Source organism: Talpa europaea (assembly GCF_964194135.1).
Source record: "Talpa europaea genome assembly, chromosome: 14".
Lineage (NCBI taxonomy): Eukaryota > Metazoa > Chordata > Mammalia > Eulipotyphla > Talpidae > Talpa > Talpa europaea.
The window spans coordinates 124083-147381 of NC_140082.1; the positions used below are offsets into that span (position 1 = coordinate 124083).

Below are 23299 nucleotides of genomic sequence, written 5' to 3' on the forward strand. Positions count from 1 at the left end.
GGAAGCCGGCGGGCCCGCGCCAATAGGCACACAGGAAGCAGCAGCCCAGGTGACGGCAGCCCGGTGACGGCGGCGGAAGGCACACGTGTGCACGCACACCAGACACATGCCCCACGTGTGCACACAGGACATGGGCACACACCACACGGAGACACGCATGTACACACAGCCCCCCCCCCCCGCGAGCGAGAGGGCGGCCTAAGTCCTGATGGGCGGGGCGGGGGCTGCGAGCAGACACAGCAGTGGGTTCCTGTCCCTCTGCTCTGACGGTACAAAAGCGCTTTGTCAAAAATACTTCCCAGTGCGAGGAGAAGCAGAGGAGCAGCAGGACATTTGCAGACCGCCAAGAGTCGGCCCCGGAAAGCCTGCAGGGAAGCTCAGCCCAGAGCCTCGAGGGATGGCTTGAACAGCTTGCAGGCCCGTCTTCTCCCCAGTCTCGCCCATTGGGAGTCGCGCACCCCCGCCCTGGCAGGCCCTACCGGCGATGGCGTGTGGCTGCCGGGATGCAGGGGCGTCCCGCACTCACCACAGAGAAGGCCGCAGGCACGAAGGGGAGCGAGGACAACACAGACACTGTCTAAGAACATTTGGTTTAAAGGTAAATAAAATAATCGTCTTTCTCAGAACATAACCCGGACAGCCCTGAGCCCACCTGACCTCACGTGCCGCAGCCAACGTTCAAAAGGCAACGGACAGGCGCCGCCGGCCAGCCCTGACCGCATTCAGCGTTTAGGCTGCGTGTCAGTGTGTACGCATGTTCTACGGGGATGGCCGTTTAAACAATAAAATAAAAACCAAAGGTGTGAATAGTGTCATTTCGGTGGGAAGTAAAGCTCCAACAACCAAAGACAACGCCAGGCCAGGCCTGCTGGAGCCCCCTCGGCGGGAGCGCCCGGCATTCCACAGGGGATGCTGCTGTGACCTGCCAGTCATGGTTCCTCTAGCCCTGGCTCTCAACCCGTCAGTTCACTCCCTCCCTGTAAAGGCAAGTGCAAAACTTAAATGCCACCTCTTAGAGAAACACAGAGCATGTACTCCAATAAATAACATTGACAAGAGAACATTCCTTTGGGTGGTTACGAGGCGCGGAGGCCGCTGGTCACTGCGGCCAGGTGGGCTCGAGCGGCTCTGCCCGGCTGTGCTGCTCCGTGTCTCCCCTGGGGTGGGCGTGCTCTCCCCGGGTGGCGGGGCTGGCCCCTGGTTGCGGGCACAGGGCTTCGTGCACAGTCACCGTGTGGGCTTCCATCTGGCGCTGCAGGCTGTGCATCTCCTGCCTGAGGGAAGGAGCTGGGTCACAGTGCTGCCCTGCGGAGGCCCCAGCTCCCGGACGCAGGCCTTGGGACCCAGAGGGCCCTGCAGCTTCCCCACGCTGCCATGCCATGGGCGCCTGCTCAGGAGGGGCTGCCCTGCCCCCAAGTCCCCGCAGGAGCCCCAACACCTGCCCTCCACCCAGCCCAACAGGCGCCAACATCCAGCTCTGGGGCTCCCTGGAACTCAGATCTCAGGCACGTAGGGTCAGTGGGCACTAGACACCCCACCTCAACCACAGACACAGGCTGAGTGGCCCCGGGCCTTGTGGGCACCCCGGCTGCAGGACGGAGGCTCCTGGGTCAGACATGTGAGTCCCTGCGGCCTCGGCAGAGCCCACACGTACTTCAGTTGCTGCAGACAGCTGTTGAGGTTCTTGAGGGGCTCTTTGCTCACGGCAGGGGGGGGCTTCAGCAGCTCCTCCAGCAGGGAGGCTGGGACGGGGCAGTCAGGGATCTTCACCGGTGTCACGGGGCCCGAAGAGTTGGCCTCGCCTTTCAGTTCCTTCCTCTGTTCAGAGACACGTGGTCAGCTGTGGCCCAGGAGGCCGTTCCCTGCACTCGGCCTCCGTGTGGCCCCACCCCGGCCTGCCTGTGGTGGGTGAGCTGTGGGCGGGAGCAGCAGCTCCATGCACCGACCTCTTCCCGACACAGCACAGCAAGCTGTGCCAGCTGCGTGTGAGCCCGGGCCAGGGCCTTGAGGGCGTGTCCAATGGGACCTCCCTGCCTCTGGCGCTTCCTCCCCCATCATCCCCGCACCCCTTTTGCTAGGCCCAGTGTCTTCACAGGCAGGTGCAGGCACGGAGCACAGCAGCTTCTGCGCACTCGGGAGGCCCTTCCAGCCCCCGCTGAGAACAGTGCTGGGCAGGCACCGAGCGCAGCCCACGGGCTGGCAGGGCTCTTGCCCACGTGCGCTTTATGTGCCATCGCCACGAAGTGGCCTCTGAGTTCACGAAAAGATGTCAATGTTCTAAGAGGCGCCAAGCTAAAGTGAGCCGGCCCTGCAGAGCACCCCCGCTGCCTATGCCCACACAGGATGCCAAAGGCCGGGCCGGGCAGTACCGTCTTTGTGCTGCGGCGTAGGCCCCGCTGGAGCTGCTGATTCTGCTGCAGCAGGGTCTTCATGCTGCTCTTCAGCTCCGACACCTTCGCCTGCAGTGCCAGCTTGTCCTTCTGCGTCACGGACAGATCTTCCCGCGCTACCTCCAGCTCAGACCGGACGTCCTGAGGAAAGCCGTACATTCGCAAAGGCCAAAGCCCCCAGTTTGCACGTGCTGGGCCTCTGGGGCTCCGTGAGGCCTGGGTTGTGTCTGAAGAGGGATCTGGGGCCCCGCCAGGCCCTGCCCCAGCGACACCCACGTCCCCATACCCAGCCCACAGCCAGGAGTCACCCGGTGAAGCCCCGGGCCCTATACCCCAAGAAGCCTCTACCCTCGCCCCACACCCCCTCCTAGGAGGGGCCTCAGTGGGGCCACCCAGGGCCTGACCCTTTGCCCGCAGCCCAGACTGCTGCACCTCCCCCTGCAGTGACCTTCAGGGCTAATGGCTGTTGCCATGGTCCCTGAGGTCCGGCGTGGGCAAGGAACCATGCGCGCAGGGGGAGAACAGCAAACTCCCTAAGACATAAATAAACTGGATGCCTGTTAAGACATACGACCACTAAAAGCTGCCATAAACCTTATCTCGCTTTCTCAAGGCCCATAAACTTTATTCTGCTACAATTGTCTTTCTAAAATCTTTCCTTTTTCTGGTCATTGATGGCTAATTAAAAAACATACGTAATTTAATAAACAGGCTAATCCACATGAAACATTAATAATAGAATTGTTGGTTTAATAATCTTCTATTATGTGCTTGACTTTAGTACCTATGACATTAACTGCATTATAAATTCACCCATGACAGTTTATTATGAGTAGAAGCGAGTACGTGATAGTTAGTGTAACTAAAATATACTTATAAGAATTAATAGCCTGTCTACTTAGGAATGTGACTAGATCTAGATGTAGCTTCGGACAGAGATCACTGCCCTGTCAGTAATAAATCTATGAGCCATCTGGCTTAGTTCACTGATGCCCGATCCTATGCCTTTAGACAAACGTATATATACTGACCACTGACTCAAATAAAGTTGCACTCAGATTTACTCTCTCTTGAAGTGTGTGTGTCATTTCTTCAGCCGAATCCCTGAGCACCCTGCGGGGTCTCTCAACCCTGAGACGGCCTCATCGTTCACTGCTGTGCTGGTTTGCGGCACCAGACCAGATGCTCTCTGGGCCAGCAGCTCATCTCAGACAGGCTGGCCCTGTGCTACCTCCTTGTGGGCCTAGCCCTGCACAGCTCGCATGGGGCAGCCAGTCTTTCCACCTGCGGGGCATGGGCCTCCGAGGGCCTGTCTCGCATGCGCAGCGCGATGTGGGGCCCTCGCCCACTCCTTGCCCCTGGGGTTGGCCCACCTCCGTCGGCCCGGCAGTACCTGCAGTAGCTGCTGCAGACCGCCCAACTCCTGGGCCGCGTGCTGCTCGCTCAGGCCCAGCTGCTGCCGCAGGGATTGGACCTCTCGCTCCTTCTGCTCTGCCTCCCATTTGAGATTTTCCATCTAGAGACGGGACAGTCACAAGGCAGGAGAATCTTAAAGTGACATCCCTGCCCCTCCACCAACACCGCGTCCCTGCACTTGGCTCAGCGTCACACCAGGACAGAAAGGCCCTTCCCGCAGACAGGGCTGAGCGTGTCCACACCAGGCAGGCCCACGGTCACCTCTTGGTTTCCGGTAGGCTGTTTGTTCAGTTGCTCATCCAGCTGCTGCTGCAGGAGCAGGAGCTGGGCCCGGGCCTCCGCCAGCTCCGCCCGGAACTGCACGGCCTCCTGGGAGTGCTGCTCCTCCCGGCTTCTAGCAGAGAGAGGGGAGAGTGAGCCTCACCCAGCCTGTCCACCGCACGCCAGGTGACGGCTCTCTGTTCCGGGGAGACGGGTGAGGGCACGCCTGTGGGTGCTCACCCCAGGGAACAAAGGGATGCTAGCTGCGGTGGGAGGGGGCACGGGTCAATCTCACTGCACCCACAGCCAGGGCTGGTGCCTGCCCTGTGCTGCTCCCTTCACTGCAGGGCCCGAGGTGGGGGCATAGCTCAGGCTCCTTGCTCTCCTCGCGCCCCTGGCCCCCAAAGGACTCATGATCTGCTGAACTACAAGTGACTGTGACATGCAGACATGTCAAAGAGGGAGAGTCCTCACGTCCCCAGGCCCTGGAACCCCGCGGCCCCACCCCCACGCACTGGAGCTCCTCGGCAGCCTCCTGCAGCTTTTGCACCAGGTGCTCCTTGGCCTGCAGCTCCTTCTTCACCTCACCCAGCTCCAGGGAGGCGGCCTTGAAGTGGCGGCGGTTATGTCCAGCTTCCATCTTGGCAGCAGCCACCTATGGGCAGGAGGCCCCGTCAGCAGGGACAGGCGAGCTTAGCAAGGCAGGCTGGGGGGTGGCCAGCTCCCCATGGCCATCCCAGAGGCCTGGGTGACGTGTGGTGGGTGGTGTCTGTTGGGGGGATGCCGGCTCCGAGGTCCTCTGCCTAGTCTAAATAGCTTTCACAGCCTTCCTCACGAGCAGACCCACGGTCCCTGGCCCGTGCACCCCTGCCAGCAAGTCCCGGCACCCACCCGCCCCTGGGCTGAGTGTCCCACACCTGCTCCTTGAGGGTGTTTGCACTCAGCTTCTCTCTCTCCAGGGAAGCTTGCAGGGTGTCTATGAGCCGCTGGATCTGCTGGTCCTCTTCCTCCTTGCGCTGCAGAATCGCCTGCACCTGCAGGGAGGCGGACGTCACCCGGGCCCGGGGCGGCCGAGGGAACCAAGCAGGACACGACTGCAAGCCCCAGAGCTGGGCGGCAGAGGCACGGCTGCCAAGTCCGAGGCACTGAGAAGTGTCCAGAGGAGCTCCCTGGGCTCCAGGTGCAGCCAGGCCCTTGCGCAGACCCTGCTTGGCGGGAGAAGGTGCGCCTGCAGCGCCAGCAGCTGCCCCAGAGGAAGCTCCCAGGCAGCTCCCACCCGGCATCACCGTGGGGCTGGGAGCAGGTGTTGGGCAGACTCGCCGGGCCTGTGCCGGGCTGCAAAGGCCCCAGGGGTCCCCGCACATGGGCTGGCACCTGGAGGTTCAGCTGCACCAGATCGGCCTCCCTCTTGGCCAGCGCTGTCTCCAGGACGCTGTTGTGCTCCCGCAGAGCTGCGTTGGACTGACCCAGGCCCGTCAGCTTTCCCCGCTCATGCTCCAGCTCCAGGGCCAACTTGTTATTCGACTCCTCGAGGCGTTTTATCTTCCTCCTGAAGCCTCGGGACTCCTGGAGCTGAAACAAGTCAGGGTCAGCCATGCAATACGTGTTGGCGTCCACAGAGCCCCAAGCGCCACAGAAACACAGCAGCCACATGAGGCCAGCTGCCCTCAGTGCCCTGGGTCATGGCCAGCAACTGCAGGGCCATGCCACCCCTGCCCAGCCCCTGGAGAGGCACGGACAAGCAGGCAGCCCCAGGTCTCGACCACTGCCCGGGAATGCTGTGTGCTCGGGGGCTGAGTCTCAGCAGCTCCCCTCAAAGGGTAGGGCCACCTGAGCCGGCTGGCCCTTCCAGGTGACTGCAGCACCCCAACTGGGCCCCCGGTAAGCAGGAGTGCGGGCCCTGCTGAGACTGCCGCCCCCTGGGCATGCAAGGGCTGGCAGCACAGGGACGCACAGCGGCCCGGGAAGGGGCCTGCTGTCCCCTGCAGCTGGGTTGGGCACCTACCTCATCCTCCAGCTCCAGCACTTTCTCCCGGTGCTCCTCCAGCTCCTGGCTGGTCAGCGTGATGACCTCCTGCAGCTCCTTCTCCAGCATCAGCTTGCTGCGGCTGACCGTCTGCAACTCCTCCTCTAGCGCCCGGACCCTTTCCTGTGGTCCGACGCGAGTGGGTTACCCGGGGTGGCCATGCAAGTGCTGGTCACTTCCCACCGCCTCTGGCCACTCCTCAGGCAGACCCCTTCCTCCCAGGGACATGTGCCCCACTTGGCTCACCACAGAGCGACCCCGGCCCCCAGGCTGGCATCATGGAGCTGAGGATGCTGCCCCCACGAGCTGCCTCCCTTCTGCTCGCCCCCGAAGGCTCAGAGATGTCAGCTCCGGCAGCAGCACCCGGGGACCCACCTGCAGGGCCAGGCTGTGGGCACCGCTGGCTGCCTGGGCGCTCAGCTGACTCAGCTCGGCCTCTGCGGCCTCCTGGGCAGCAAGGGCCTCCTGCAGACGGCGGCTGAGGATGCCCACTGCATTCTCGTAGGCCTTGTGTTTGCTCTTCGCCTCCTTCTGGGCGCTACTCAGGTCGGAGCCCAGCCGCTTCACCTTCTGCTTCTGTTCAGTGACGGCCCTGGAGGGGCAGCGAAGGCTGCAGGGGTGCAGGGGCTCCCAGGCCCAGAAGGCTGCCGTACTCTCCTGGTGCCACCTTGCAGCCCGGGACCCCTCCTGTGTTCTCTCCACCCAGCAGAAGCCCCTCTGGGGTTGCTGAAGAGCAGGTCAGAGTCACAGGAGCCTCCCCCCACTAAGCAGCATTGCCTGGGGAGCACCCGGGGTGGAGGCAGCCCAGCACACCACTGCCACACAGGGCCTGCGGCACACCTCAGCCACCAGGCCCGGCGACCCGCTGCCCAGTGCCCCTGGGGCAGAGCCTGCCTGCTGGCACTCACTTCCGGGCCTCCTGCTGCAGCGCCTCCACCTGCTTCTGCAGCGCCTCGTTGGCCTCTGACAGAGCAGCCGCCTGTACTTTATCGAACTGCAAAGACTTCGGGGGTGGGGAGACAAGTGAGGACAGCCTGGCCTGGCCAGTGGACCCCTGCACCCCCCTAGCCCCGCAGCCCCTCCTGGACCCACCCCCGCCACAATCCCGGGCCCGGCTGCCCTGGCTCTCACGTTCGGCCTCCAGAGCCCAACCAATTGCTGCGTGCCAGCCGCCCACAACCCTCCCTGCAACTCCCAGTTCCCTGGGACTCCCTGGGACTTCCCTGGGAACTGAGCTCCAGGAGCCTGAGCTGGGCTCCCCTCTGAACACCTCCCACGCGGAGCCCCAGGCCACACCTGGAGCTGCAGCTCCGCCTCGTCCCGCTCCACCTGCGCAGCCTGCAGGTGCCCCTCGAGGTCTGCCACCTGCTGCCGGGCCTGCACCGCCTCCCGCTGCAGCCGCGCATGCTCCAGCTCCACCGACTTCTTCTCCCCCTGAAGCCTCAGTAACTCCTGCCTCAGCTCCTTCTGTGCCGAGTCCAGCCTCTTCTTCGTGGCCTTCAGCTCGCTGACAAGCTGGTCTTTGGAGGCAGCATCCCGCCGGTAGGCCTCCACCATTACCTGCGGGCGAGACACTGCAGCCAGCGTGGGCTGCCTCGGGGGTCCGCCCCCCAACGAGCCCGCCCTGATCCGGCCGCACGTCTGGGGCGCTAAAGAGCATGTTTCCTCAAATCCCAGACACCATCACCCAAACACCACCCACCATGCACCGGCAACTCCAGGGCACACCCACACCGGCCGTCCCGGCCCCACGCCCATCTCTCTTGGGCCACCTGGCTCCTGGGAAAAGCCCAGCCGGCACACAGGCTGGCCAGGGCCCTCTGCCCTGCAGGGCCCGTTGTGGGGCAGCCACGGACACCGCCTCACACAGCGCGGGCCCCAGGATGCAGACCACTGTGGAACACACCCTGGCCACAGGGAGCTCGCGGGTGGGGGCCTTGCTGTGCAGCAGTGGGTGAGGAGCGTCAGGACCACCAGAGGCCTCCAGGTGTCCCCACCCCGAACTGTCCCGTGACAGGACCAGACCACACAGGACCTGCCGACATCCTTGTTACACGGAGCAGCAACAGCAGCTGCACTTCTCTACCTTCTGTTGGAGAAACTGCTCCTTCACCTTCTGCGTCTGCTTCTTCAAGGCGACTGACTCCTGCTGGAGATGCTCCACCTGCAGGACGGGTGTGCATGTTTTTACCTGCTGCCGCAGACTTGGCTCCCACATCTGCTCCCGGCCAGACCTCTCGCCACCTCCCCGCCTCACTGGCCGACATGCCAGCGGGCCCACCGGGAGGGGCCCGAGGCGCCACGGCTTTCCCAAGTCTGAGCTCCACGTCACCAGGGGACAGAAAGTGTTTCTTGGGATTTGACTTTCAAAAGGCCAAAGGTCATTGGTTTGAGTGTTCAGCACCTGCACAGCCACGGATAAGCAGGACCAACAGCAGAACGCCAGGGGTGGTGGCTACAGAGGCGCTCACAGGCGGCCACAGTAGCCATTCCTGGCATGCTGTCCACTCACGGCAGACCACAGCAGACTGCCTACCTGGCTGGACTTGATGGCTAGCTCTTGTCTCAGCTGCTCAAGAACGTCCGACGCTTCCTCCCTGCCTTCTTCCAAGCTCTTGGCTCCGCTGTCCAGCTCCTCCCTGCTGCTCTTGGCCGCCTGCAGCGCCACCTCCAGGACGATCTTCTCCTTCTGCAGGAAGTTGATGGTGTCGTCCCGGGCGGCGGCCTCCGCCTGCAGCTCCTCCAGTCGGGCCTGCAGCTCATCCTGGTGCCCCTGCAGGTCGCCCAGGCTCTGCTCGCGGGTCTGCAGTGCCTCCTGCGTCGAGGTGAGCTGCCTCAGCAGGTCTAGGTGCTCCTGCTGCAAGGCCTCGAACTGCTGGTCTCGCTGCTGCAAGGTCAGCTTCACCTGCAAGAGGACCGAGGCCCAGTGTGACTGCCCTGTGCTGTGCTGCACGGCCCTGCTCAGGTCAAGAGCTCTGTACAGGAGCGCAGGTGTCCTCCTTCCTGCACATAGGTCTGGAAGAATAACAGCGGCAGGGACACCACTGGGGCCTCAGCAGTGGGGCCTGTGATGTACAGGGGATGGCCCGCCCCAGCCTGGCTCACCTGTTCAAGCTGCTGCTCCAGGGCAGCTGCCGAGGCTACTGTCTTCTGCAGCTGCTCCTTCTCATCTTCAAACTCCTCCAGCCTCCTCTGCAAATCTTCCTCTACCATCGTCTTAGCCTCTTGAATCTGCACAAAGGCAGCTTCCTGGTCCAACATGTCAGCCTGCGCCAGGGAGACAGTGTACCTCAGAGCAGGAGCACCACCGCCCCGGCCCGCTCATGCAGCCTCTGCTGGCCTCCAGCTGACCAGGGGAGAGGCTAGCGGCCACCTGGCGGGATAGCCAGGCCCCGCCGCGGCCGTCTGGGTGGGCTGCAGCAGGCCTGCTCCAGGCAGCAGCGGGAACGTCACCCTCACGCAGTCTCTCCACAGGCCCTGGTAAAACCAGACACCAGATATGGGACGTCTGGACCATGCAGCTAAAACTCAATGCCCAGGTATTTCTTAAGGGAAAAGGTCAGCTGATGGCTCAGTGTTTCCAGCTGACAAGGCCACAGAGGCCTCGGTGTCAGGTCTGGCACAAGGGGATGGGGCCCAAGGCCCCGCCTGCGCCTGTCACGTCCAGAGGCAAGAGCCTATGGGAGGCAGTCACACTCCCAGCACCTGCAGACGCCATGTACCTCCTCCCTGCCCAGACTCTCAACAAGCCTGTCACGTGGCATCACGTGATGCCCAGAGGGGATAGTCCCGGTGTCACAGGTAAGACACGAGAACAGGTGTGGGGTCCCCACGAGAGCTGCAGCATCCCCACCACCCTGACACCAGCCATAAGGCAGCTGCACGTCCTCCGCCTGCTGGTGGCTGTAGACTGAGACCTCACCAGGTCCGGGCTCCGCAGGCAGCCACGCAGGCCCCCTACCCTGGCTGCCAGGAGAGGCCACAAGTCAGCCTGCAGTTCGGACACGAATGGTAGCGAGCAGGCCAGGCACGGGGAAGGTGATTCCCACACCTATGGCCCCTGCAGGTCATCCAGCAGTCCTTCAAAAATGCACACGTGCCCACTGACTACGGACTCATGCTGATGCACGTGACCAGCCACAGGCCCAGACCTGCCCGCGCGGGGCCGCTGACCTCGATGCCCTGGAGCTGGGCGGCGATGCGTTCCTTCTCCTTGACCGACCGGCGCTGGGTCTCAGTCAGCTGCTGGGACAGGGCCACATTCTCTAGCTTCAGGTGCTCCAGCAGGCCCGCCTGGGTCATCTGCCCAACCTGCACGGAGGACAACCAGCTGAGGAGCAGCCCTCCCGCTGCATGTACCCTACTATGCACCCAGGCAGGCTGCCGCTCAGGAGCCGGCGGTCACCACTTGAGGCTGCACCAACCTCCCGGCTGTTCCCGGAGGTGGCACCAGCCATGCAGCCAGGCGGTCACCAGCAGCCATCCCTCTGGCCAACTGCCTCCTTGAGAAACGCCAGCCCCAGAGGTGGCACGAGCAGAGGGTCGAGGCACAGGCCTGCCCAGCCCTGCCGGCAAGCAGGAGGCACCTGCAGCACCATGCAGAGTGGAGGCACACCCTGCAGGCCTGCTCCTCAGCCCCTGGGGGAGCGGAAGCAGCAGCTGCTGGACAATCTCAGGGAGCGGGGCCCAGGGACCTGCAAACCACACTCGCTGTGCCTCCTCCCCTTTAACCTTCCAGGTCCCACTTGACGAGTCTGGGCGGACACAGCTGGCTCCCCTATTACCCCACGCCCCACACAGCCCAAGCCGCTGGGAGGAGCAGGGCGTCCATGGTAGGACCCCCAGGCCCACGCCATGCAAGCCGCACCACACAGGCAGGTAGAGCCCCGACTCGCACGTCTGCAGGCCTGGGACTCTAAAAGAAGCACTTGGGCGAGCTGGCATCTCACAATCTCAACTCGAGAAAGTTTCAGTTAACCTACGTACTTATTTTATCAGGAAGGAAACGGAGGGCAACAACGAAACTCCCGACTGAACTGAGAGCGACCAGGGCTGGCAAGGCCCACCCAGATCCTTCATGGTCCGCACAGCCAGCCTGAGTCCCGAGGGCCCAGGCCCTATGCTGTGGCCCACCAGCACCAGAGGACATGCCTGGGCCGGCCAGGGGAGCTGGGAGAAGGCGTCTGCTGGCACCATGGAAACAAGAACACCCACGTGTGGGGACCTCACTAAGGCCATGGGAGCAGGGCCAGGGCATGGGGAGCAAGGCCTGGGTACAGGGGAGCAGGGCCGGATTTGGGGGGCAGGTGCTCTGTGGTCAGAGCATGGACATAAGAAGCCCGAGGGGGGCCTCTCTGGTGGCGCAGCGGTTGAGCGCTGCACTGTGAAGCTGTCCGCAGCCTCTGCAGCGTGGGTTCGATCCTGGCCAGCCGGTGAGAATCCCACATGGCGCACAGACCTCTCCTGTCTCGCCCGCTGCTCCCCTCAGCAGGGTACTTCGTCAGTCTGCCTGTTCTGTTCCCCGCTCTGTCTCTGGTGAATCCTCTCACCCTCCCGCACATCTGGCCTGCACCCCGGTTCTTGTATAAATATAGGTAAATCTTTAAAAAAAAAAAAAAAAAAAAAGAAGCCCAAGAAAGACGCCGAGCCCAGAAATGTTCGAGCTGTCAGACCATCCCCACAGTCGACCCAGAGGGCCGTCACCAGGGCCGGGGGTTGGGGGAAAGGGAGGGGGTAGTTAGGAATTAGCAGCTTCTTACAAGCACAGCTGAGAACCCCAAACACAGAAAAGTCTTTAGTTCAGGGTAAAGCAGCTGTTCTGCACGAGACAGCAGTGTCCACCCTCCCATGGCCAACCGGCCTACCTGGATATGGGCCATCTCGCCCTGCAGTCGGACGCGGGCCTCCTGGGCCAGGGCCAGCTGCTGCTGGTACCACTGCCGGACGCTCTGCAGGGATGAGATCTCAGCCTGCGAGGCCTTCAGCCTGCTGCTCAGGGCGCTGCGCTCCAGCTGTACCTGCTGCAGCTGGCCCTGCAGGGCGCCCATCTGCTGCCGCAGGTCCTGCACTGGGGGGGGGGAGCACAGGCTCAGACCACCTGCCTGGGTACCATGCCAGACAGCAGCGCCCTCCCAGGGCGCATGGGGGAGGCTGGACTGCGCCGCCTGTCCAGATGCCTGCACAACCCCGCCGCAGACCCCCAGCGCGTCACCACCCCCACGCTGCAGACAGCAGTGTCTGGACTCGATCTGAACACACAGGCGTTATCAAGGGTGGCGTGGCATTAGGGGAGCCAGAGACGTGCTTCGCAGGAGCTGAGGCAGCCGACGCTCAGGGGTCAGGCGACTGGGCCGCAGACCACCTCCCTCACTGCCCCAGGAAGAGCCCAGGCTGTGCTGGGGCGGCCGAGGCACCGCATGTGAACCACAGGGGCCAGGATACAGCATCGTCCCACATTAGGCCCACTGGTCTGACCCGTCACCCCCCGACTGGAAGGAGACAGGAAGTCACGACCCAACTCAGCCTGAACACAACCACCCAGACGTCCTAAGAGTCAGAATCACACCCAGACTGTCCCCCTCCCCAGGACAGCCTCCAAAATGCTGACAGGAAGCCGACAAGGAAGGCAGCTGCAGGAGGCCCGCGGCCCCAGCCCGAACCCCCTCCGTGCTCAGAGCCAACGGAAGCAGCACGGCACCCCAAGGCCGACTCCGGGCCTCATGCTCAATGCTGCCATTCAGCCAGCAGCTGAGGTCAGCTCAGGCCTTGGGTCTTCCACGCCCCTTGGGGACGGGAGCCACACAGCACTCAAGGGCTGCGGACAACCCCAGGGAGGCCTGTGCACTGGGCCAGGGTGGATCCTGAGATGAGAGGTCACCTGTGTGCGGGTACTGGTCCGAGACCACGTGGCCCCGATGCCAGAGACACTGTCCTGGGGCAGATACACAGCTGCTCCCCACGCCAGGGCAAGGACCCTCACCCTCTTGGCTGGGCCGGGGGTCTGAAACCAGGCCACCCCCGCCGTCCCCTCCGTGGCGGGCAGCCACCACCTTGGCACCCTGGGGACAGAGCGTGCAGCCAGGACTGGACACTCAAGAGGGAACCACATGGGCTCCACTAGCATGGCCACCCCCGGGACCCTTCACTGCACAGGGTTCAGGTTGACCAGTGGGGACTGGCGCCGGGCTCACCTGCGTGGTCCTTACTACGCAGGCTGCCCTGCATCTCCTCCACTTTGGCCAGCAGCCTCTGGTACTGCCCCTCCGCCAGCTGCAGGTCACTGTTGGATGCGGCCAGGCTGGCATTCCTGGCCTCCAGCAGGCTCTGTAGGTCGGCCATGGCTCGCTCCAGGTCCCAGCAGGACCGCTTCAGTGTGTCCACCTCAGAGCTCAGTGAGTCCTGTCTCTGCTGGCTGCTCTGGCTCTGCTCCACCTGGGCCTGTAGCCGCGTGTCCAGGGCAGCCAGCTGCGCCTGCAGCTCTGCCTTTTCCTTCAGGGCCTAAGGGAATCCAAGCAGATACCATGACCATCAGGAAAACGAGTGGCTTCTGCCCCGTGGGCTGAGGGTATGGCTACAGGGCCCACGAGACTGACAAGGTGCCAGGTGTCCCCTGGCCTGGTCCCTCCAGTGGCACAGTGACCCCAGGAGAAGGCAGAGGCCCCACACAGGCCCAGGTGGAGGGGCGCCTCGCAGGGGCAGGGCAGGCCTGTGCCGGCCTGCTGTGAGATACCCTCGGGGCAGGAGCTGAGGTGTGCACCCCGGCTCTGAAGTCTGCCTACCAAGGCATTAGGGGAACCCCTGGCACTCAAAGACGAGCAGATGGTGCCCACCCATACCCGCTGGGGAAACCAACACCCTCAGGGATGGCAGCCGGCAGGCCGGGACACCAGCGCAGTGTGCCAGAACCCAGGTGGCAACGCCACGCCGGGGGCAGGGGCAGAGGCCCAGCCTGGGACCAAGGCGCAGCTGAAAAGGCCTTGTCCTGCAGCCACGTCTATGTGGGGCCACACCCTTGGGCAGCCCAGAGCCCTGGGCAGGTGCTGCCTGCATTGTCTGCAAGATGCCCCATTGCACATGGACGAGGACAGCCGGCCTGCCGCCTCTGGCTTCTGCAGACCAGGCCTGAGCCCATCACATGGCTGGCCAAAGCCAACAGAACGGGGTTACTCTGTCGACGGGAAAGCTGGAATTGAAGGGAAAGCTCTTTTTGGGCAAACACTAATGAAACAAGGCAAAATTCCTACCGGAAAAAGCAGAACCCACAGCAAAAACTATCCAAGGGCAAAAACAATTTTGTGTGACAGGGAACAGAGATCCACACCGGGAGAAGTAACTGCCGCGGGTTGCCCGGCGTCCACGGCGGGGGCACCTGGGCATCCAGGTGGGAGGCGGGCCCGCGCCTCCCTCAGGGCCCAGTGGACACAGCTGCTGGGACAGGGAGGGCCAGGCGCTGCTGCCAATGGCGAGGCCAGAGCGCGAGTGACACTCCCGGCCAGCGGAGCTGCGCCTTCTCTCAGCACCCTCACCGCCCACTGCCCGCGTTCACTACCTGGCTCGCCTCCAGCGACAGAGCCTCCAGCTGCCCCTCCAGTCTCCTTTTTTCTTTAAGAACCTGCAACATTTCATCCTGGGCCTCGGCCACAGAGCTCTCCAGGGACAGGCTGGGGACAAAGGCAGAGTCAGGGCTAGGTATGGGGCGCCGGTTCTCCGCCCCACCAGGAGCTGACATTCCTCACACCCCAGCTACTCTCCTCCACATTTATTAAGAAAATAAACACATCAAGGAGGGTACCCCAGGGCCGCGGCCTCAGGAGCCCCACACAGGCGGGCAGGCGGCCCCCACGCTGCAGCGCCTGCCCAACAGGGCCCCAGAGCCGCTCACAGGGCAGTGCCAGGACCAGGGCTGCCCAGCAGTGGGCGGCGTCTCGGCCTAGCCTCCAGCCTCTCCCACCTGCTGCAGATGCTGTCCGTCCGGCTCCGTGTCTCCCCGTTGACCTCCTGCCCCTGGGCCTGGTGCTCCGCCGCTGCGGCCCGCAGTACATCTGAGATGGAGGGGAACTGGCCCAGTGCCCCAGGAGCTGCCTCTCTGCCACTGGGCACACAGGAGACCCCAGGGGGGCCTGTAGTGTCCACCAGGCGGCCGGCCGGCCTGAGAGCGGAGACGCTGCCGTGGGAGGAGCTGTCGCTCTCATTCCCATCGGCCTCAGATGTGTCACCCCCCGCCAGGGACACGCTGTCCAGGTGGTCCTCGGCCACAGGACACGGGCTGATCTCAGCCACCACGGATGCGGCCGCACTGCGGTTCTGCCGCAGGGAGCCGCTTGCCGTCTCTGCCGCCGAGTCGTCCACTCTGTAGTCAGCCAGAGACCGGATCTTGCTTGATTTAGAGCTTTTCTTCTCTGTTGGCTGAGCCAGGAGCCCCAAGCTGCCCACCTTGGGCCCCCGAGGCACGCTGGTGCGCAGGAAGGAGTACTCTTTCGTCATGGCCACGGCACTGGCCCTTGGTAAGGCTTCTGGGTTCAACATGAGCTCAGGATCGAGTGTGCTAGATAGTCTTGTTTTAGGTGCAGGTTGATTAGACTGAGATAAAAAACAAAACACAAAATTTACGTTTAGGGTAGAGAAGCGGCGTCCAGAGCCACCACCTAGCAGGGCTGCAGGGGGTGGGGAGGCAGGGCCGCAGCACCTTCCTCGTGGACGTCCCCAATGCTCCGGGCTCTGCGCCCACATGCGTTCCCTTAGAAAGCGCTTAGCTCTCCAAGCTAAGGAAAGCACCCCACTGACTTGCAGCGGCCCAGGTGTCCGCTGCGGGGGGCGAAGCCCCCCACATGCCTGCGTGCCTCTCCATGCAAGAAGTCAGGTGGTCTCTCTCCTGGGACCCAAGCATCTATGCCGACATTTCCACTCTTCAATATTTTATTACTTTCCCATTTTAAGTATTATTTCCCACTATTTTATAGCTAGTAGGATAACCGCAAATTTTCATATTTGCATTTTTAAGCTATTTTTTGCAGGCTGTTTTAATAATTTTATAAGATCCTTATAAATTTATAGTTCTCTTCAGTTGGCTCTAGTTTTTTGAGGCTTCGCCAACATCTGCAAACAACAGCAATGTCTCTCCTTTCCAGTACCCCTGCCTCTTCACTTCTCCCTGGATTGTTAACTGGACAACCCAGGGGCGTCCAGTGAGACAGCAGGTGAAGGGGATACCCCCGGCCGCCACCCCACTGACCTCCTCCTGCAGAGGACACATGCTCCCGTGTGACTGTGCAGCCTCAAGGGCTCACGGGCACAGTGGAGGAGGATGCTGGGGAGCAGCTAGGGCACAGTGAGGAAGCCTAACTGGGAGGGGTGTGGCAGGCAACCCCGGGGCTCACACCCTGCGAAGAGGTCACAAGAGCAGCCGCAGCAGCCTATGGCTCAGACACTGGCCGGGAGGAGGCTGCACACACAGCTCCGGCCTGCGGGGAAGCCCCGACCAGCCAGCAGCCAACCTCCGAGGGGGCCCAGCACCAACACCACTGTCTGGCGGGCGCAGGCGGAGTCCATGCAAAAGGGAGTCTTTTTCTTTTTCTTTAAATATTTATTATTCATACAAGCACTGGGCACAGTCAGAAGCGCGGGAGGGTGAGAGAATTCACCAGAGCCAGAGCGGGGAGCAGAGCAGGCAGAAGGACCGAAGGACACTGCTGAGGGGAGCAGCGGGCGGCAGGAGAGGTCTGCGCGCCATGTGGGACCCTCCTCAGGTGGCCGGGGAGCAGCTGGGGATCGAACCGGCACTGCAGAGGCTGCGGGCAGCCTCGCAACCCAGCGCTCAACCGCTGCGCCACCGGGGAGGCCCGAGTCTCTTAATTTGTACGTAAAAAGAGAAGTTGAATGTTATCGTATTATTGCAGTGCATGAACATTTTCGTATTATTCAAATGGAGAGCATCCTTAAAATGACATAAAATCCCTAAAGAAATAAAAAGAAAGTCAGGAAAATTTGACTAAATATGACAACTGCTGTGCAACAAAAATCGAGACAGAGGGCTCCCCTGGGGGTGCAGGGGTTGAGCACAGCACTGTGAAGCTGTCCACAGCCTCTGCAGCTTCAGCCCATCCCCGGCCAGGGAGCTGACCCACAGGGCGCGGCAGACCTCTCCTGTCTCCCCGCTGCTCCCCTCAGCAGTGGATTTCAGTCAGTCTGCCTGTTCTGTTCCCCACTGTCTCTGGTGACTCCTCTCACCCCCCACACTTCTGGCCTGCACCCCAGCTCTTGTATGCATAAATAAATAAATCTTTAAAAAAAAAATCTTGGGCCTCCCCGGTGGCGCAGCGGCTGAGCGCTGGGTTGCGAGGCTGCCCGCAGCCTCCGCAGCGCCAGTTTGATCCCCGGCCACCGGTGAGGGTCCCATTTAAAAAAAAAAAAAAAAGATTCATTTAATAGGCCTCCCCAGTGGTGCAGCGGGTTGAGCACAGCGCTGTGGAGCTGTCCACAGCCTCTGCAGTGTGGGTTTGATTCCCGGCCGGCCAGGGAGCTGCCCACAGGGCGCGGCAGACCTCTCCTGTCTCGCCCGCTGCTCCCCTCAGCAGTGTATTTCGGTCAATCTGCCTGTTCTTCTGTTTCCCGCTCTGTCTCTGGTGAATCTTCTCACCCCCCGCACCTCTGGCCTGTACCCCAGTTCTTATAAATAAATCTTCAATAAATATATTTATTTATACATATAAGAGCTGGGGTACAGGCCAGAGGTGCGGGGAGTAAGAGGACTCACCAGAGACAGAGCGGGGAACAGAACAGGCAGACTGACAAAAGTACACTGCTGAGGGGAGCAGCAGGGAGACAGGAGAGGTCTGCCGTGCCATGTGGGCCACTCCCTGGCTGGCCGGGGATGGAACTCACACTGCAGAGGCTGCAGGCAGCGTCATAGGTTGCACCTTAACCCCTTGTGCCACCAGGAAGGCCCAGTCTGCGATGTCTCTGTGTGTGAAGCAGTTGGACAGAGCGAGACGAAAGTGCCCCCACTGCACAGCCACGAGCGGAAGCAGCTCCCGCAAGCCCACGGGCTCAGAGGGGCCTCCCACAGCCGACCTGCAGCAGCCCCAAATCCGCCCTCTCTGCTGTCAGGACCCAATGGGGACTAAGACGCGCCCACCTGGAGGCAGAGCCGGGCAGGCCGGGCCTCTTCTCGAAGTGCGGGGCTGCGAGCAATGGCCACACCTAGGATGGCGGCCCAGGAGAAGACTCACCCGCTCCTGCTGCCGCTTCACCCGGTACTGCTTCAGCTGCTCCTCCAGCCGCTTGCGTGCCTGCAGGCGGACCTGCTCCTCCTTCTCCAGGGGCAGGGCCGCCGCATCCGTGGAGCCTGAGAGGAGAGGCCGTTTAGCAGCCAGCACCAGCGGTGCACAGCAGAGAGCGGCACGTGTCCAACAACACCCAGGGGTCAGCCTCTCAGGGAGCAGGGCTGCGCAGGTCCCCATAGCACCCCGCCGTGAAGAGGGTCCCCATGCCCGCCAGAGTCCGTGTGACAGTGGTACTGGTCAGTGCCCGGCATCCAGGACCCAGCCCTGGGCACAGCCCAGCCTGCCAACGTCACAGGGGAAGCCCAGACAGACCCGCCAGGATGAGGGTCGTGACGTGCGGGCACAGCGGACCCCGGCTCCTCTCATCTCTGCCACGTCAGGCTGTGAGAAGCCAAAGTGGGCTCTGCAAGCTGACCACTGTGCAGACATGCCCAACAAGGCAGGGCCACGCTCAGGGCCGGCAGGGAGACCCACATATCCAGGACCCAGAGCCCCTGCTTCGGGAGCCCAGGCTGGACTGGCACGCAGGGCAGGATGGCCGGATGGCAGGCACGTGTGGACACCACAGACGTCCCGGTCCAAGCACCTTCAGTGCAGAATCTGAGCAGCAGCAGCTGTTGCTTTAAATAATCCCAAGACCCTGAGCGGGGCCAGGAAAGTCACCAAAAGCCTAAAAATGTCATCACCAACGTGAGGCTCTCACTACAGAGCCCCTCCAGGGCTCCCAGCGCAGAGAGTCTAGCGGCAAATAAATACCAGGGCCACAGCTTCGGGCAAGGAAGCCAGCTGCTCATGGGCCACGAGGCTGTGGGCACTGGGCCAGGGCTCATGTGGCCTGCGGGCCTGAATCCCAACGGTCTCTGCCCCCACTGAGATGCTGGCAATTGGTTTTCAGAAATTCAAAAAACACACTGTGGCTCTAACAAAATAACGTCTGAAAATAAGGTAAACAGACGTAGAGAAAAAAAGGCCAAACGTATAAAAAGACAATCCACGGAGAAGAAAGGCTGACAAGCAGGGAAGGTGCCCAAGCCCCCAGCAGCAGAAAGGAAGTGACTGAGGCCCAAGCACAGCCACAGGATGTCTCCGCAGGCCGCGAGAGGCCCCGGGAGCCACAGAAACGGGGCTCCATCAGGCAGCGCACGCCCGGGGACGGCAGCCTCATGGGAGCCCCCAAGCAGTGGATGTGACCCCGTGCCAGGCCCCGCGAGCCAGTGGGAGAGAGAGGACGGTTCCAGGGGCCAAAGGGCACCTGCCAAAGGTACAGCTGGGCTGCGAGCCACCACGCTGCAGAGGCTGAGAGGGGGCCCCATGGGGTCCCAGCAGGTCATCGCATCTGAATCAGAAAGGGACCAGGGGATCCAGAGACAACAGGCTGCCAGTATGCGACCTCGCCTCGGATCAGAGCAAAATAACCCCTACTTTAAATAATCGTAAAGGAAAGGTGCCCCCAAGTCACAACCCCAGGTGACAGGCCACATACGCACAGCCCTTGAAGCCTAGACCCTCGTCGCAACACCAGAATTGGACCAGGAGGCCAGGCCATCAACACCCCAATGCACATCCTCCCTGAGACTGGGCTGTGGGTGCAAGGCACAGCCCCCCAAAGGGACCACAGAGGGGCAGGGCCTCCCAAGGGGCAGGGCGGGGCGGGGCGGGGCGGGGCTGATGCTTACACAGTTGCGTTTCTTGCATGGGAAGACTGAGTCTGAGAGACTGCAAAGCTTCTTTTCTAACACTGCCCTCAGCACTAGTCCCCCAGGACTTCCTTAGGTTGTCATGGAAACCAGCCACACCTGGAGAGGCATCGGGACCCACTGGGCTTGTGGTGGGCTGGAGTGATGGTGACACGGGCCCGTTGGGACAGGCGCTCCCCTGGCCGGGCGTGTCCAGGCCTCCTCCCTCCGCGGTAGTTCCGTCTGCCCCAATGCTGGCACCTGGAAGAGAGAGTGGCTGGGCCGTCACGGCTCGACTGGCCTCTCCAACGCGCGACTCCCCGGCCCCGTGAGTGTGCACAGCTGTATGGCCGCCCTCAGTGCCCTCTGCTCCACACCGTGGGCGGGCAGCTAAGTGGCCCCAGGTATTCTCCCCCCCTCCAGCCAGCCCAGCGCAGGACGATCGCTCAGGGCTGCCAACCGTCTGCAGCAGAGGCTGGTTCCAGCGACGCCCCAGGCTCAGGCTGATGACAGCCACCCCCGAAACCTCTCAAAGTGTGTCCCCCAAACAAGAAGCCCAAAGCGGCGAGATCAGCGGAGGTGAGGGCGACCACAGAGACAGCGCCCGAGAGCAGCTGCGAGTCAGAGGGCTGCACGGAGTGTCCCCACCGACACCCCCCACCTTCCCTCCTCACTGCAAGCAAGAGCAGAGGCTTCTTACAACTAAGGCTTCTCGTCTTCCCTGCCCTGGACCGGCGCGCAACAGTCCGAGAGCCAGGCCAGCGGGCAAGCCCAGGGCCCTGTTGCCCATGGCGCCCAGCGGGTCACACCAGGCCTCTCGGGACCGCCTCGCTGGACGCCACGACGGGCCCATCTAGGCCCAAGAAACCTGTTCTGCCCCAGCACAGCTGCAGCGGGCTTCCGGTGCCCTCCCACCTGGGCCTCCAACGCCTCTCTCCTCCTTTTCCCAACAAACCCCTTCTGAAATGGAAGTAGAAAATAAAAAATGAGAAAATGGGTTTCTGTCACCTGCAGGCAAGCGGGTGGGCCTGTGTGGATGCGAGGGTCAGGGGGGTGAGGGTAGCATCGGCCGGGGCCCGCAAGCACAGACGAGGCACCCAGGCTGGCAGCCCCCGCCGTTGGGCTTGTGGGTTGGGGGCCTCTCTGAGCTTCCCATTTTCACAACAAAGGGGTGTTTGGGAGCAAAGCAGGGCACCCAAGCTATCTAATGGGAGGAAGAAGGCCCGGCAAGCAACAGCGGCCCTGTCCCCTGTGGGCAAGCACCTGCACGCGCCGCCTCTTCCACCTCAGCGCCGGGAAGCAGGGATGCAGACCCTCTCTGCTCGACATCGGGCCTGAGGCTGGCCAAAGCCAGGTTCTCCGCAAGGGCTCCTGCTGTCAGCATGGCTCCCAATCTGTCCACTACAGCGCCCTTGGCCCTGGCCCCTGCTGGCACTGGCCTCGCCTGGACTTAGGGAGTGTTTGCCAGCAAGGCACTGTCGGACTCGGTGTTGTCTTCACGAGCAGCGGGAATAGCTCCTGCGGGACCGGTCACCCCTTGCACACCCCCAGGGGGGCCACCTTAGGCGGGAGACCTCACCGATAGACATGGGACCCTGGGACCCACACTGCAGAGCTGACCACACTGGAGCCGTCAGACTGATGCAATGCCCCGATCAGCCCAAAGGGCTCTGCGCACGCAGGACACACTCACTGTCAGCACCAACGAAGAGGCGACGCCCACCTGACTACTCGGATGCGCTTGAAAGGAAGGAAAAGCCCCCTGTGGCCTTAAACAAGTCTCCCCTGCCCCGCAACTCTGCTGAAGAACATCCTGGTCACGGACTGAAGCAGCAGCATCACAGACGACTTACACTGAGCTCCGTCCCTCAAGTCGGGGGGCACCAGGGATCCCAGAGGCTCCTCAGGGTGAGGCGAGGGGCCTCCATCGGCTCCATCTTCTGGGGGTTCCCCCTGCACGGCTGAGGCGCCATCCATGGTGAGGACAACACAGGCAGGGCTGACACACAGGGGCTGCAGCTGGGCTGCCAGTGAATCTGGTTTCACCATCAGCAACAGCCACGGGCTCCCAGGAAGGGCCCGGCTAGGTTTTCCATCTTTCAGTGAAGATTCGGGCTCATAAATGACTTGAAATCAAGCCAGACAACGTCATGACACCTAAGAGGAGGGAAAAGAGAGAGAATTATGGAATTCTGTCAGACGTGAAAGTATCAATTCCAGGATTGACACTTGATCCCTAATTTGCACCTGCACGATAAGCAAATACAGATTTATTCTTCCTGCAAATTAATGCTTGGGCACCTAGGTTCTAAGGATAAAATGCTGACCCAGCCACAAAATGCTGGGCCCATGCCTGAAGGTGCTGGCTCTGGGCCACCCAGCCAGGGCAGAGAAGCACCTGGCTAGCGTGGAGCTCAGGGCAGGGCTTGGTGTGTGGCCAGAGGTTTGCGTCCCCAGGCCACAGCTCAGAGCTTGAGGGGCACCAAGGAGCAGCTGCAGTCAGCACAGTCATCATGTCCTGCATGGGGGCGGAGGGCAGGACGCCCCCTGAGATGAAGGACCCCTGCCTTTCCCCTGCAGCAGGGACAGCAACCTGATAGCTCGTCCTACTAGTTGGGGTTTATTTTTTAAAAGATTTATTTATTTTTATACAAAAATTGGGGTACAGGCCAGAGATGTGGGGGTGAGAGGATTCACCAGAGACAGAGTGGGAAACAGAACAGGCAGACGGACCAAAGTACACTGCTGAGGGGAGCAGTGGGTGAGACAGGAGAGGTCTGTCCTGTCATGTGGGCTTCTCCCTGGCCAGACAGGAATAGAACTCATGCTGCAGTGGCTGTAGATTGCTTCACAGGTTGCGTCTTAACCCCTGCGCCACCAAGGAGGCCCTAGGTGGGGTTTAATGGAGCAAAATCGTGCCCAAAGTCTGGCCATCGTCATAGCTTCAGACACGCCTTGGGATAGTGCCCCCACCAGCAGGCAGGGTGCACGCGCTGCCTACCCCCACGGTGACGTCAGCACCTACTACCCTTAGAATAAGCTTCACGTCATCCTGTTTCATGCGTCAGGACCAAGATCTACACAGCTTTCTGGCTTACAAACTGCACACAGATGTTTCAGATAAGAGCTGGGCCTCATGCGGGAACCCACTAGTGGAGCATGACCTGGTCTCCCACGCAAGAGCCCTCGCCATGGACCAGGAGGGTTAGCTTGCAGCTTGGACAGTCACACATTCCTCTGTCGTCTGGC

At 62.0% G+C, this 23299-nt stretch overlaps 1 protein-coding gene across 1 annotated transcript; it reads right to left on the reverse strand.

Annotated features, from left to right (window-relative positions):
* Positions 1–1099: 1099 nt before the first annotated feature.
* Positions 1100–22027, reverse strand: GOLGA3 (golgin A3; the record flags this gene model as incomplete). The annotated part of the gene is made up of 23 exons (XM_084253155.1): positions 1100–1274; positions 1655–1818; positions 2370–2531; positions 3784–3906; positions 4068–4200; positions 4583–4722; positions 4985–5101; positions 5442–5639; positions 6073–6216; positions 6469–6685; positions 7002–7096; positions 7390–7653; positions 8180–8257; positions 8630–8998; positions 9199–9360; positions 10267–10404; positions 11958–12160; positions 13284–13590; positions 14642–14753; positions 15044–15672; positions 18321–18436; positions 20171–20311; positions 21904–22027. 23 exons carry the CDS (start codon positions 22025–22027, stop codon positions 1100–1102), a joined length of 4311 nt encoding a protein of 1436 aa, XP_084109281.1.
* Between the last annotated feature and the right edge of the window lie 1272 nt (positions 22028–23299).